This window comes from Sinocyclocheilus anshuiensis, unplaced genomic scaffold (assembly GCF_001515605.1).
Source record: "Sinocyclocheilus anshuiensis isolate Anshui unplaced genomic scaffold, SAMN03320099.WGS_v1.1 scaffold1765, whole genome shotgun sequence".
Classification (NCBI taxonomy): Eukaryota; Metazoa; Chordata; class Actinopteri; order Cypriniformes; family Cyprinidae; genus Sinocyclocheilus; species Sinocyclocheilus anshuiensis.
In genome coordinates, this window is record NW_015539938.1 from 47777 (window position 1) to 64179 (window position 16403).

The 16403-nt window shown below is 35.4% G+C and overlaps 2 protein-coding genes across 2 annotated transcripts; both read left to right on the forward strand.

The window, feature by feature from the left end:
- Positions 1–424: 424 nt before the first annotated feature.
- Positions 425–3973, forward strand: LOC107686966 (sialic acid synthase-like). The gene is made up of 6 exons (XM_016484090.1): positions 425–617; positions 1156–1371; positions 1485–1584; positions 1999–2153; positions 3140–3406; positions 3501–3973. Exons 1-6 carry the CDS (start codon positions 486–488, stop codon positions 3687–3689), a joined length of 1059 nt encoding a protein of 352 aa, XP_016339576.1. The 5' UTR covers positions 425–485; the 3' UTR covers positions 3690–3973.
- A 4891-nt stretch (positions 3974–8864) lies between these two features.
- Positions 8865–13811, forward strand: cmasb (cytidine monophosphate N-acetylneuraminic acid synthetase b; the record flags this gene model as incomplete). Its single annotated transcript, XM_016484088.1, has 6 exons — positions 8865–9051; positions 9321–9454; positions 10541–10635; positions 10710–10881; positions 12142–12307; positions 13543–13811. Coding segments are annotated over 6 exons (969 nt in total), but the record flags the coding sequence as incomplete, so codon positions are not given.
- Positions 13812–16403: the final 2592 nt, after the last annotated feature.

A 16403-nucleotide genomic window follows, 5' to 3' on the forward strand; every position in this document is an offset into this window, starting at 1 on the left:
GTTTTTTTTTCATTAAGGCTTTGTATATATTCCTTCTTGTAAACTTTTATCTGATGTATATATAATGTCCAATTGCATAGTTGTAAATCTTTTAGAACACTATAAATAAAAATGGACTTGGTTGCTCTTTGTGGTACCTTTTTTTCATGAAGTCATCTGTGTGCACAACGCCCTGTAAATTGTGTTGTGTGGTTTTCCTACATAGTTTTACTGTTAAATATTGAACAGCCTTACATGTTCAAAATTCAACAACAACTGAAGTAATTGTGTATTTCTACAGCTTGCTAATCTGGTTCAACAACACGCTCTTAAAGAATGTGCAATGTAGTGTGTGGGTAGGGGTTGGTGGTGGTTAGGGTGGAGCACTTGCATCTCTTTAAATCATAGCGTGCCCTCCATTGCGGCCCCTTTGCTTGATGCCAGCACGCTAGTGATCACATCTCCAGCCTCTCAATTATAAATCAGTTAAGCAATTAGTCGATAAAATGTCTGCTGAGTTTGAACTTTGTCCTGGAAGAAAAATCGGGGGCTCCAACCCCTGTTTTATCATCGCTGAGATTGGACAGAACCATCAAGGAGACATAGAAATCGCCAAAAAAATGATCCGAATGGCTAAGGTAAAGTACTGCTGTATTTTATCAAATTGTCCTGTATTTCTAATTTTTTATTTCATGCTCCATTGTTATATAAATATATTTAAATATTGTGTTTTTTCCTATACATTTTCTTAAACATGATCTGAGCCCGTAAGAGTCACACATCACATCGAATTAACTTTTAGATTTTAGAAGCTCCACTGTTTCTTCTACACACTTAAAAAATAAAGGTACCATGAAGTGCCATTTTTGGTTCCCCAAAGAACCTTTCAGTGAACAGTTCTTAAAAGAACCATTTTTTTCTTACGGTGAAGAACATTTTTAAAATCTAAAGAAAGGTTTTGTTTTTTTTTTACTTTAAAGAACCTTTTGTTGAATTGAAAAATTCCATGAATGTTAAAGGTTCTTCATGGAATCATCAATTCCAGTGAAGAACCTTTATTTTTAAGTGTATGGTGAATAGGGTGACCGTTTTCTTTTTCTGTACACCCTGAAATTTGTTTTTCATGACTACTGTCAACCAAAATCCAGCTCTACTTCCTCTTTTGTCTCCACGCAGGACTGTGGAGCTGATTGTGCCAAGTTTCAAAAGAGTGAGATTGAACACAGATTCACCAAACACGCTCTGGAGCGTCCCTACACGTCCCCTCACGCCTGGGGGCCGACCTACGGGGCTCATAAGCATCATCTGGAGTTCAGTCACCAGCAGTACAGAGAACTGCAGCAGTACGCCAATGACATTGGCATCTTCTTTACAGCATCAGGGATGGATGAGGTGAACAAATGCAAAACGTTTATGATTTATAGCAAGAAAATATGCAAATGTCCCTCCAAAACGAAGTAGACTCAAATGCACCTCTTAACTTTTCCTCTCCCTACCTCTGTCAGATGGCTGTAGAATTTCTTCATGAAATCAATGTGCCGTTTTTCAAAGTTGCCTCAGCAGACACCAACAACATCCCTTACCTGGATAAAACCGCCAAAAAAGGTAAAACAGCCATTTGAAATTAAAAATCAGTAGATGTTTTCAGAAGTTGTTGTTCCTCAGACTAATTAAATGGCACCCCAGCTCACGGTAACAAAAGGCTATCCAAAGTGTGAGAATGAGAAAAGTACAAGCAGAACTGAGAACTGAATATATCAATAGCTTCCCATGTGCATTTGAAGTCAGTTATTCTGGAGTACCTGCAAAATGTGATAGTGCTGATTGGCCAGGGAGCTAAGAAAATGAAACCTACAAATCCTGGTGCGGATTTTCTGGATTTTCATTCTTGAAGTTAGTTTCTGCAGGTGATTGCATATATAAAGTCTGCAGAGAAATCAAAACCAACTAAAACATTGACTTTACTTTCTCCCAGAAGCAGGCATGTCTTGAAGCTAACATTTTTGGTTTGTTTTGTAGGTTGTCCCATGGTGATATCTAGTGGAATGCAGTCGATGGAAACCATGCACTGTGTTTACCAAACCGTTAAGAAGCACAATCCCAATTTCACTTTCTTGCAGTGCACCAGTGCTTATCCACTGCCGATAGAGCACGTCAACCTCAGTCTGATCCCTGTAAGACAAACCACTTTAATCTTGTAAACTACGCAAATTACTGATGAAAATGTTACATAACGAAGATTTTTTGGATGACAAGAAAAATGTGCATGAAGACGATTAATTACATTTTTCATTTTGCTAAATTTTGACATGCTAATTTAATATATAAAATGCTTGAATATTTATTTTGCAAAAATTAGTCATTGGTTTATTTTAAGACATCGGGTTTTTTACCAACATGTTGTTTTTGCCAAATTTTTAAAAACTTAATAAAAACTATATACATATAAAAACAAACAAAATGACTAAACCCTTAACTAAAACTAAAATGAAAACAGAAAATATAATAAAATATAATAAAACTTCAAAAATTAAATGACACTAAAATAACACTGGTATTTTGATATGCTAAATTAATGTTTACAATGTTTGAATATTTGGTTTCATTTTGCAAAAATTAATTGTTAATTGTTATATTGCTCATGCAGGGTTATTATCATTAACTAAAACGAAACCTAAAACCACAAACATTAAATAAAATAAACTGAAATAAAATAAAAATGTGAATACTTCAAGTATTACGAAATTTGAATAACTAATATTAAAACTGAATAAAAACTATATAGATGTTTTTTTGTTTGTTTTTAAACTAATACAAATTACAAAATTACAAAAATACTAAAACTTTAACTCAAAGTAAAAATGAAAACCAAATGTAAATATTTAAATATTATTGTTTTTTTAAATTGGTATGCCAAACATATATCAAATATTTGGTTGATTTTGCAATTCTCATTTAAAATGTTATTTTGATATACTAAAGTTAGATGTAATTTTAGTCAGTAATATTAACAAACATGAGATATTGACTAAATTTAAAGGATATTTTCATCAAAAACTATGACTGAAAGCACCCACTGATCTTGAGTCCTTACATAGCAAGAATTATACGTAGTTAATGAGTAGTTTGGAATCTTTCCATTTCCCATTTCCTATTGCAGGAGTTCCAGAAGGAGTTTCCGGACATTCCCATAGGATACTCTGGACATGAGACGGGCATCCATGTGTCTGTGGCTGCTGTGGCACTCGGGGCGAAGGTCCTGGAGCGTCATGTGACCCTGGATAAGACCTGGAAAGGCAGTGACCACGCAGCATCACTGGAGCCGGCTGAGCTGGCAGAGCTGGTGAGAGCCATCAGGACGGCTGAGATGGCAATGGGCTCGCCAATCAAACAGATGCTGCCCTGTGAGGCTTCCTGTCACAGCAAGGTCGGATACAACCCTCATTTTGACAGATATAGCAATAGGAGGCTTTTGAAGTGATCAAATGTGTTTAAATCACTGTTTATGTCCTTTCTTACAGTTGGGTAAGTCGGTAGTGGCCCGGAAACCATTGCAGAAGGGCGAGATATTAACTCTCGACATGCTGACAGTAAAAGTGGCCGAACCGCATGGTGTGAGACCAGAGAACATCTTCAAACTGGTTGGCAAGAAAATCAAGGTGGACCTGGAAAAAGATGCCACCATCACTGATGCCATGATAAATGGCTGATGATTGTACATTCCATAACTAAAGGGGAAATTAAGGGGTCTTATCATGCTTATCATCTTATCATGCTGTTGTTAATTATCAGTAACAGTATATAATAAAATATATAAAAAAAAACAGCCATTATTAAATCACTCTTCAATGTTTCAATGAGGGAGTGATTTTTTATCATATTCTTATTGCTTGATATCAGAAATATGTAAAGAAGACGTCTTGTCTTGAGTTTGCATCCCAGATAGCACGTACGTCTGCAAGATGTCTGGTAAAGATCACTTCATCTGGAAAGCATCTGCGGTGTACAAACATTTGATAGACGTCTTTAAGATGTCAGTTTTACAATTATTCTAAATCATAAACATCTTCAAGACATCTTCTAAACATCTATTTGACATCTGATAGGAAACGTCCTATAGACGTATTGCAGATGAGCAAACACTCTAAAAATATGTCTTGCAGATGTAAATGCAGACGTCAAATAGAGGTCTCCGTGATGTACGTGTGCTATCAGGGTATTTTCATATGATGCCACAGACTTGTGCGCTCATATACTGATATAGGCACCATATTGTGTCTCAGTTATCACCTGCAGAGAAAACAAATATGGGAGAAACTGACCTTTTCTAATTTTTCGAGTCAATTGGAGCAACTGCTTAATAACTGCTCTGGGCGTGTGTTCACGGTGTGTGTGTGTTCACTGCTGTGTGTGTGCACTTTGGATGGGATAAATGCAGAGCACTAATTCCGAGTATGGGTCACCATACTTGGCCACATGTCACGTCACTTTCACTTTCATTTTTCAATAAAATTAATTCACTTCGCACTTGAAACACTACAGTGGTGACACCTGCTGGTCAAAACTGTTTAAATACAATGAGAACACGCAAACCAAACATGTATAACGCCTTACACAAGCCAAATGTTTTAGTGTATTCTATCATTAAATATAATCTACAAATACAAGAAATCTACAAGAAATCAAAGGTAGGGGAGACTGGTGATGGTTGCAACACGTTTTTGCATTTCTTTCAGGTTCTCAGATACTGATTGTACTGAAAAGCCACAATATAAGCCACATCTGTCAGCTACCCAACCTGCTGTAACGTGTACATATGATAATATACGTACAATTTATACTTGAATAGACAAGTTCAAATGTTGCAACTAACCCCATAATAGGGGATGGTTGCAACTGACAGTAGTGATAAAAACTAATTCCGAGTATGGCTCACCATACTTGGCCACATGTCACGTCACTTTCACTTTCATTTTTCAATAAAATTCATTCACTTCGCACTTGAAACACTACAGTGGTGACACCTGCTGGTCAAAACTGTTTAAATACAATAAGAACACGCAAACCAAACATGTATAACGCCTTACACAAGCCAAATGTTTTAGTGTATTCTATCATTAAATATAATCTACAAATACAAGAAATCTACAAGAAATCAAAGGTAGGGGAGACTGGTGATGGTTGCAACACGTTTTTGCATTTCTTTCAGGTTCTCAGATACTGATTGTACTGAAAAGCCACAATATAAGCCACATCTGTCAGCTACCCAACCTGCTGTAACGTGTACATATGATAATATACGTACAATTTATACTTGAATAGACAAGTTCAAATGTTGCAACTAACCCCATAATAGGGGATGGTTGCAACTGACAGTAGTGATAAAAACTTGCTCTACTAGCTTGACACAATACCTTTGACATACTATAGAAATAAAGGTACAAAAGCTGTCGCTGGGTCCCTGCGGCACCTTTTCAAAAGGTACATGTTTTGGTACCTTTTTACATTTGGTACATGTAAAGGTACATATTAGTATTCAAAGTGTACATATTAGAACCTAATAGGAACAAAAGTGTACCTTTTGAAAAGGTACCACCCCAGTGACTGCTTTTGTACCTTTATTTCTGAGTGTGTAGCTATGCCTGTTTTTAGAGTGTTTGCTCATCTGCAATACATCTACAGGACGTTTCCTATCAGATGTCAAATAGTCATTTAGAAAGGTACTGTTAAAACATTTACTGTAATAAAATATCAGCAATTGAAAAACTCCTCAAATTGCAACAAATGAACACTTCCTCAGCTAATTTGCACATACACTGAGATCATGTCAAGAAATCAGTAGCCTATAAATGCACTACAAAGACTTCTGCACTATATTCCATCTTTCAGAAGGATAACAGATAGATACTTGACTAGATAACAGCCAACAAACCCCCCTCCCCCAACCCACACACACACAAAACCAATAATACACAAATCCAGAAACATTGTATCTTCATTGCGAGTGAAGAGACTGGTGTCTTGCACCCGTAGCTTGCAATGCAGTGTGTCAGAGCGGTCTGGTGTGGATTCACTCCTGACATCCAGAAAGTCTGAATCTCCCTCACCACAGATATTAAATCTGTAGCCCTAAGGAGATTCACATCTTTCTTTACTTCTTAAAAGCCACTGGTTCTCTTGTCTTGGCAGCTAATAAATTGCTTTTCATGGGACTGGGGGCACAAAAATTAAATGTTTGGTGGACAGTTTGCTCTAAATAAATTGCTCGCTGCTATCTGATCATGAACCGTCGTGAAGAGCTGATTGGTTTCTCAACAGAAGTATTTGGAGAGGGAGAGAGAATGGACAGCAAACACTTGTTTTAATAGATTCGGAAGGATTAAAAAAGCTGATGTTACCTGAAGTTTTCATCAGAGAAGAGGGTGAAGGCCACGGCCTCTGATACTCTACCAATCCAACAGATTGTCTTTCCCGTCTGCAACAGCACAGAGCTCAAACCCTTCCTGTAATTTAAGAGAGCAGATCAAACACATCAGCTCTCATCTGTCTTTGAACCGCCTCCTTTATTTAGTGAAAAGCTCAAACTTGTAGAATTAAAACCTTCCGGGTTCTGAGATTATGATATGAGGGGGAAAATAATATTTTCCTACAACCTGTTATTAGATTTATATGATGAACAAAAATTGTGCAAAAATCTATGATGATGAGATTCATCATTAAACATTTGTATTATTATCTGGGCATGCATCTGTTAGGGGAATTTGTAGATGTTTTGAACATGCCAGCCAAAAATTCAATTTCATGTAAAAGAAAATAATCATGTTACACTGCTGCTCTCGTGTGGTGAGTGAGTTCAATATACTGTAAATGATGATGTCTAACAAACACTCCTTCTTTTGTTTAATAGATAGATACAGTCACTGGGACAGTGCCCTTTCAAAAGGGACACATTTATACCTTATTTACCCCTAAAGGGTGCATTTTAGTAGCTTTTTAGCAGTATTTGTACTAAAAGTGTTGATATTCATACCTAAATGGTACATATTAGTACCTTTTGAAAGGATACAGCCCGAGTGACAGCTTTTCTTTTTTTCTTAGAGGATAGATAGATAGATAGATAGATAGATAGATAGATAGATAATGAATATAATTTGGATCAATATTTCATGTGTCATGTCCAGTGTTGGAGGTAACGCATTACAAGTAATGTTAGGTAATCAGATTACTTTTTTCAAGTAACTAGTAAAGTAACGCATTACCTTTTAATTTACAGGAGAATATCTGAGTTACTTTTTCAAATAAGAAATCAAGTTACTTTTTTTTTTTTTTCCAATTTATTGATTGACAGCTCTCCTGTCCCCACGTTGAGAGAAATAAGATGTTACTGTAGTTCTAAAATATATATGAATATGCATTAATTCATCTCACTCACAAAAAAAAACAAAAAACACACAGATTCAATATTCCTCAAAATGAATAAAAATAATGCAACTCAGAATATGACGCAAACCTGCAATAATTAAATGTTAAACAACACAAATATCCTTTATGTGTTTAATCCCATTCTATTAACCAATGTCTTTGCTTCTGACCTTCGATGATTCAGTTCAACCGTACTAATAAGCACAAATTACTCTAGACGAACGTTTGTGTGTCTTTTTTTATTGCTGAAGTGTGTTGAAATGTCTTCTTCTGCATTCTACTGTACGGAGTCCGGACGTAAATTTACTTTCCCTTCAGTCTGAGGCTTATTCATTTCACTTTTGGTGTGAAAAGGCTTTTATATTTGACAAAAATAAAACTTTTTTATTTTAAAAACAAACAAGCAAGCCCTGTCCAGATTTAAAAAGTAATGCAAAGTAACGTAACGCATTACTTTCCATAAAAAGTAACGAAGTACCGTAATTAGTTACTTTTTTATGGAGTAACGCAATATTGTAATGCATTACATTTAAAAGTAACTTTTCCCAACACTGGTCATGTATTTGTTTTAGTTAAATTAATTTCTAAGGCCTCTAAATTATCAAAATGATCAATATTTTGTCATCTGATTGATAGTTTATACTTTTTTTATAGGCATACGGGTTTATACCAATTTATTATAATTCCAGAAGTATTCTTGTGAAGTAAATGTAAGAATAACTTTTGTAATATTTCAAGATGAACACTTACTGTACTGAAGCGACTTAGTTTACTATACTATTTTTATATTACTATATTTGATTCACTGTTTATTGCATAATTGGGTGCTTTGTTATATTGAATTATTTTTTCCTACTAAAAGCAAGTTCAAATTCAGTTTTTGCTTCTGCCTGTTTTTATTTATTTAATTTTTCGTGTTACCTCCCAAAACCCCTAGACGCCAAGCAATTAAGGAGACGTAACAATGATCCATAAAAGCCTGACGCATCAAATACGATACAAAACATAAAACACATATTCAAACTTTTTAAAAGATTTTCACATTTTGTATTAAAGTAAAAAAAAATAAAAATCGATTTCTAGCTACTATACGCCAGGCTTTATTTCACTATCGTAAAGTTTCCGCTAAGAAAAACAGCTCACAAGTAACTTGTCTTCTTTTTTAAGTTCTCCCTGCCTCATTCCGCTCGTTGTGTCACTTACAGGTTTGTTCTTCTTCCTTTGTTTTACTTATATATATTTTTTTATATATTATAAATATTAAGTTGCAGAGAAATGTATTTTCAACAAGGAATATATTGTTGAAATGTTGAGATGTTTTTGTAAGTAAATAGTATGAATCTGTGTAAAGAGGGAGAACAAGAATATAAAGCAATTACAAATATAAAAAAATTCTCTTCATCATTTTATAATGGCAACATGTGAGAGATTTAAGGGCCCAGAAAGGCCTACATTTTTAATGTCTTGGCCATTTATGTTCTGGCGGTGTTTTAGAGGTGGACATCGTCTGTCATATTCAGGCCACGTCTCCATGCCTCCACCCTCATCACATCAGAGAAGCCCTGCAGATGATCACTGAACAGGGTTGTGACTATGTGTTTTCGGTGGTTCGCAGACACCAGTTTCGCTGGGAGGAGGTGGACAAGAAAGGTACCACGAAAACATCTCAAAATGTGTTTATTTTGTTACTTGGTCACTTGATGTTCAATTTCACTTGATGTTTATGACACACAATCTTTCATTTAAAAGCATATTATAAAATCAAAAGTAGGTCACTTCAATATACTTTGATATTATATCTTGAATCTATATGGCTCCCAACCCTGTTGCTATGTAATGTTTAGTAACAGTCATAATATTAACAGAAACTACATTTGAAGGTACACACGTCTTTCACTTCTGTCTTTCATTTTAATTAGACTGTAAGAATCCGACATCTCTGAACATTGACGTGGCGCACAGGCCTCGACGTCAAGATTGGCACGGGGAACTCTACGAAAACGGCTCTTTCTATTTTAGTACGAGAAAGGCTTTGGAAAACGGCCTTAAACAAGTGGGTCATTATCAAAATATGGTGACAAACCTGTCCTCAGATTTCTGAGTTATGAAATATATTTAAAACAGTTACATAAGTTACATATATTTTGTAATAAAATAATAAAATAGTCAGACTGAGTGCCCGAAAAGCCCCTTGTCCCCTTTTATCTGGTACGCCACGTATATGACATTTACAGTTATTTTATTTATTTATTTATTTATTTATTTATTTATAGTTTTCTGGGGCTTAAGCAAACCAACACACAAATTGATCCAAATAATTCAAAATAAATAAATAAATAAATAAAATCTAAATAAATAATGAATAATATAAACCATTTTAAATAAATGCTTGTCCCTTGATTTTTTTATTGTTGCTATCAAAGTTAAAAACATTGAAAATACAAAAAGTTTTGTGAAAATTTCAGAAATTTTACAAATACAAAAAGATGTGGAAATTTCAGAAATGTTGAAAATAAAAAAAAGTCATTAAAAAGTTCTAACAGGGTAAACGTTCAGAGTAAGAAGAGGTACCAAAAAAGATTGCATTTAAATGTTTTTTGTTTTTTTTTCAGTGTTCACATTACAGTGTTTAAAAAGATTGTGAACATTTTTTTTTACATTATAATTGATTGATTTTAGTTTGAACAGTACAAAAAGAAAAAAAGAAAGAAACTGAAGTATTTTGAGATGATCTTAGAAAAATATTTAAAAATATCTGATGTTACAACCATTTCATAATTTGTGAAATAAAGTCCAAAAATCACATGTCAAGATATGCATAAATACACTCTTGAAAATAAAGGTTTGAAGCTAAGCTTTCATGTGATGGCGTAGAAGAACCATTTTTCGTCCCCAAAAACCTTTCAGTGAAAAGTTCCTAAAAGAACTATTTTAAAAGTCTAGAGAACTTTTTTCCACTACCATTTATGGAATGGAAAGATTCCATTGATGTTAAAGTTTCTTCCTGGAACCGTCAATGCCAATAAAGAAGCTTTATTTTTAAGATTTTAAAGGAGAAATTACCTGAACTCAAATTTTAAAGATTGACCCGTGTGTGAAACCTCGTCAGATATTTTGATCTGTTCTCTGTGTGTTTTAGTTGGGCAAGATCGCCTACTATGAAATGCTGCCTGAGTACAGCGTTGATATCGACGTGGACATCGACTGGCCTGTCGCTGAGCAGAGAGTTCTGAGGTGAGCTGTTTAGACAAACTCTGTGGCCAGACAAAAAGCATCAATGAAGATAGAAACGCTACCCTTTTCTGCAGGTTTGGCTACTTTGGCCGAGAGGAGAACGCGGCGGTCAGGCTGTTTCTGTGTAAAGTGTCTGGCTGTTTGACGAACGGACAGATATTCACATCGGTTTCAGGCGAGGACCATGTGGCCATCAATGCTCGAGACGTGGCAGGCATACAGATGCTGCAGAGAGAAAATATAGAGGTACAGTTGTGTGGGCTGGTACAGTTAATATGCTATAATTGCTACACTGTAAAAAAAAAAAAAAGTCATTTTAAAGCTGGCATGAAAGTTGCAATAGTCTTTCGTGATGAGTGAAACGAAAAAATGTAGAGCGGGAGAAGGAGGGTTTATTCTATTTTGATTAAATATGGTTATTTAAGTTATTTTGATTAAAGATTATGAATGCACATGAATTTTAAACAATAATGATGTGCACGGATAAATCATTTATAATAAACACTGCAATGTTAAATATTGCACTTCACATAAAAAAAACAAGGATTGTCAATTTTGGTTTCATAGTGGTGTTAACAGTAAAATAGTATTAAAACTGTAAAAACTGGTTAATTAACGGCATGTCCCTTTACTGTAAATAGTGAACATTTTCAGTAAAATTTTAAGTAATTTTATCATAAAATATTGTCAAATGTACAGACTTTGGAAGTAAAACTGTCAAAATCTTATAATTTACAGTAAAACTAGTGAAAACTGCATGAGACTTTACATTTGTTTGTATTTTGTTTAAAACAATTATGTTTCTTGTTAGTTTTTGTGATCAGTTATGTGCATTTGGGATTTATCTTCTTACATCTTATTTTGTTTAATTAATGTTTACTGCATTGTTTTAGTGTCACCTATTATTATGATGGAGTTTTGTATTTATGTGCATGACACTGTGCACCTTTTGTATATTAGGTTATGTCTTTAGTATATGTTTTAGAATATTTTGATTGTAGAAAAGCTACTTGTTATGAACTTGTGATTCTTTTACCACCTGTATTATTATGGTGGTTATTAGTATATTTTAAAGGGATTTTACCATTACAAAATAAATACAAATATATTATGCATACACACACACACACACAAAAAAACTTGTAATGATGTAGTTATTTTTATTTTTATTGTTTTGTTTTGTTTTTCAATTCAGTACCTCATATTTGGTGAATAGAGCATTCAGAGGATACATGGGCAAAATACACAGCTTGGGGTCCAGAGGTGTCTCTTTACTAATAATTTGACTCAGAAACAATCGACTCTATTCCATAGTATTTGGGAATGTACAAAAGTACCCTTCTCTTCTTTACATTTTTTACATACATCAGGAGTACTGGGATTACATTTTTGTAATTTGACTGGAGTAATGTATTGTCTGTTTAAATGACATGCAATATTAAGAGTATAAGTCTTAAGAAAGTTTTGATTTGATGTTTGCTGACTGTTGTTCTTGTGTGTGTTTAGGTGATCCTCATGTCCTGCGTGAATGAGCCGCTGTCCAGGGGTCTGCTGGAGAAGGTCGCCCAGCTCGCCGGCTGTGGCCTTTGGTTTGGAGAGCAGCTGAATGGGCTCGAGGTGGAGCGGCTGATGAAAGAGAAGAAACTGCGGTGGGATAAAGTGGCCTTCATGGGTGAGAATGTCATGGGAAAAATCCAGCTAAACCCAGTTTAAGCTTGATATGTCTACTGCATTTCAGCTCGTTTCAGGTTTCAGATTTTCACCTTCTCCAAAACATCTTGTACCCTTTCACCTGGTATACCACTTATGACTTTAACAATTATTTGTTATTTTTTCCCCAGGATTAAGCATTAATGCAAAATCCAAATAAATTAATAAAACAAAATAATAAAATAAATAGTGAATAATATAAATACAACTAAAAAAAGACTGGTTGGTCCCTTTAAAAAAAAAAAAAAAAAAACATTGAAAATACCAGAATGGTGGGAATTTGCTAGTAAATTTCACAATTAATTACAAAGAAAGTACTGAATTAAACATTAAATTGTGAAGTAGAAAGACTGAAATAGTATTTTATTGCTAAACATATTCCAGTAATCTTTATTTTATTTTTTACAGTGTATGTCTGCGTTTAAATGTTTGTTTTTTGTTTGTGTTATAATATTTCAATGATTTTGTGAAAGATTTCCATTAGGATTTTTTTTTATGATATAATTTATTGATTTTAGTCTGAACATAGCTCAATATTATGACAACAGCTTAGAAAAAATTAACAATCACTGATTTTACAACCGTTTCTTCATTTGTGAAACAAATTAAAATAAAGAAAAAAGTCAAATGTTAAGATGTTAATAAAATACAGTTTCAAGTTTTTTGACAATAAAAACACGAAACAATCACATGGGTAACTTATTTCCATTGTGCTCACCGATTTTACGACAGCAATTATGGAAAAAGATGACAGAATATGACAATTACAAACTTCATTCAAATATATCAAAATAGAACAAAGCAATATTTAAATTAAAAAACAGTCACTAAAAACAATGCACTAAATCAGCCGTTTTAGGTACTGTACACCTGACATAATTTATGATAATTTATAAATATTTTTTTTGTATTTCTGACCTCCTGAATTTTCAAAAAACCTCTTTACATACATAATAGTTTTAAAAAAATCAATTTTGCTCTGCCTTGTATTAAAAGTATGCTTTTTACCAGTTAATTACAAAAATAAATTAAGACTGTTTTAATAATTAATTAACACTGTCAGGTAAAGCGTCATTCTAGAGCATTGTTTCACACTGGAAAGTCCAAATGAATGTTGTAAACAAACCTGAAACCACTAGCGAGCCTGTAAAATAATCAGAATTTGTTGTGAGCAGCATGTGATATTTTCCCTCACAGGTTCCGAGTCTGAAGACAGAGAGATCTTGTCTCAGGTGGGGCTGAACGGCGTCCCGTGTGACTCAGTCGTGGCGGATCTCATCGCGGCGAAATACACGTGTCAGAGACCTGCCGGAAACGGAGCAGTTCGTGAGTTTGCCGAGTACATACTGATGCTGAAGAAAAAGAGCTTGTTGCAGGTGCTCCAGGAGCACATTGACAGGGCCAATTTCTAGATTCCAGTTCCTATTTCATATTTCTTTTAAACAGTCAGTTTGGGTTGCTGTGATCACATGACATTGAATCTAACTTAAGTTAATAAATCACCTGTGTGTGTCTGTGAGCAAAAGATTCATGTTGCTGCTTTATCTCATTACTTGATCTTTATACAATTGCATGTTCTTTCAAATGCAGTATTCAATACTTATCACCAATCATTATGTATTAATGTTTAATCTCATGCTTTGTCCTCACAAGTCACTGAGTGATAAGGAAACATCCTCATTTCTTATCAGGGACAGCATTGTGCCGCAGTAGTTTTCCATTGCTTTTACTATATAACAGGGGTGTCCACACCTGGTCCTGGAGGGCCGGTGTTCTGCAGAGTTTAGCCAGAGATTGTCTTACTATTGGGAGATGAGAGGGTCTGTATTACTTACTATTGGAGAAAGCTTAATGGTCAACTGGGATAACGTGTGCATTAATAACCAATCACATTACAGCCTTGACATCATTGAATTTCAGTCAGAGTTGTGCGACACTCAATCGCTGTTTACGGATACCATAGATATGAATGAGAAGTGCCGTAAGCTGTAACCCACCTGTCGCAAAAAGTCAGTGACTTCTCTTATAAAACGGCATTTTTTTGGTGTAAACTCTAAAAATAGTTCAATCCAAAAGTATTGCTTAGTGTAAAACATGTTGGAGATTAGCTCATAGGCTGTCGATTCATTAAATGATAAGCTGTTTATTCAGCGTAGTGAAGCCTCTCCTCCATTGACATCCATTAAAAAAAACGGCCTCTGGTCTCCTTTCCCACATACTGGCAAAATGGAAGCGTTAGCATTAGCCGTTACGTTTTTTTGGCTAAAGGTTGCAGGCTTGCCTTTTAGTGGCTTTGGTTTAGCTCCAACTTGGCTCAACACACCTGCCTGGAAGTGTATATGCCTAGTAAAACCTTGATTAGCTGGTTCAGGTGTGTTTAATTGGGGTTGGAACGAAAATCTGCAGGACACCGGCCAAAATCACATTTGTTTTTCTACAGAAACATTGTCCAACAATGACACCAGCAGGTAAAGTCCTTGTCTCTCTCGCCTCCCTTGAGCCCATTGAGTTTTAACACACCCACTAAAGCAGGGGTGTCAAACTCAGTTCCTGGAGGGCCGGAGCCCTTCAGAATTTAGTTACAACACACATGTAGTTTTCAAATAAGCCTGAAGGACTTGATTAGTTAGATAAGGTGCGTTTAATTAGGTTTGAATCTAAACTCTGCAGGGCTCCGGCCCTCTAGGAACTGACTTTGACACCCCTGCTCTAAAGCCCGGGATACACTGCACGATTTTTGGCTGTCCCAGACGAAAGATTGCCATCATGAAGCAATCGTGGCGATTTGCAACATGAAATGACGTATTGATCCACGCGACCAGCGGCGCTACAAATTCAATGCCATGGAGGCAAAAAAAAGTAGACGGTATACTGGTATGTGGGATACCCATAAAGAACAAATTCTTGTTGAGTTGTGGCAGCAGAGGGCATGTTTGTACGATGTGTCCTCTAGCTGCTATCATGACCGCACCAAAAAGGACATAGCATGGAAGGAGATAGCGGAGGAACTGCAGCTGCCAAGCTCCCTGTGCAAAACTGGCATCCCAAGTTGTCCTCTTTTCCCGAGCCATGAGCGGGTCCATATTGCCTTCTTCCACCGGCGCCTCTTCTTTGTTTCAGCGCACATGAAAAGCACAACTGCCAAAGCACGATCCATCTTGATGTACCGGTTTGTTTACCACTAGCGCATGCTGATGACATTGCGCTAACGTGTGTCGCAGCCGTTGCAGCCTACGATTCAATAGGTGTCATCATCGTACAGTCTACATGCTTGTCGTACCCAAGTTTAAACGATCCATGTTGCACAGTGTGATAAAGTAATGATCTTATAGGATTGCTAAAATCGTGCAGTATATCCCGGGCTTTAAGCATGTGGTGAGTTTGGTGGGGGGTAATTGAGAATGAATGGGGAAAAGTCACGTGAGAGGAGGCAATGCCTCCATCACGATATGATTGGATATGACTGGTTATGTTCGGCTGTGATTGGTTCATGTGATAAATCCCACCTCTTGTGTTATATTTAACCAAGAAAATGTGACTGGGACATGAATTTACATGAATTGTGAAATTGATAGTTTCAGCAATGATGCATTGATCATTTCGCCTATAATGTAAAAAAAATATATCTATTACAAATAAACTGTGTTCTTCAAACTGTTCTTCTGATCTTCCTATAACTGTGGTAATCAAAAATGTTATATTTATTTTATTTTCAGAAAATCATTGCTTCAGAGATATTAAAGACACCTTATGGGTTTAAACTCACTTTTTTTGTAATTCTGGAATGGTGACAGCAATAGTTCTTGAAGGGATAGTTCACCCAAAAATGAAAATTTTGTCATTGTATACGTTACTCTCGATAATGGCAGTAGATGGTAACTCGGGGGAGAAGAATTGTTGAATAAAGTTGTTTTTTTTTTTTTCTTATATTTATTATTTAGTGTTCCTGTGGCTCAGTGGTAGAGCATTGCGTTAGTCAAGTCAAGTCAAGTCACCTTTATTTATATAGCGCTTTTAACAATACAGATTGTGTCAAAGCAACTGAACAGCATTACGCT

Excerpts from the sequence above, each read along its gene's own strand:
- LOC107686966 (XM_016484090.1), top strand. The coding sequence starts at position 486 with ATGTCTGCTGAGTTTGAACTTTGTCCTGGAAGAAAAATCGGGGGCTCC. Across the intron at positions 618-1,155 it reads AAATGATCCGAATGGCTAAG|GACTGTGGAGCTGATTGTGC; the intron begins GTAAAGTACTGC and ends GTCTCCACGCAG. Across the intron at positions 3,407-3,500 it reads AGGCTTCCTGTCACAGCAAG|TTGGGTAAGTCGGTAGTGGC; the intron begins GTCGGATACAAC and ends CCTTTCTTACAG.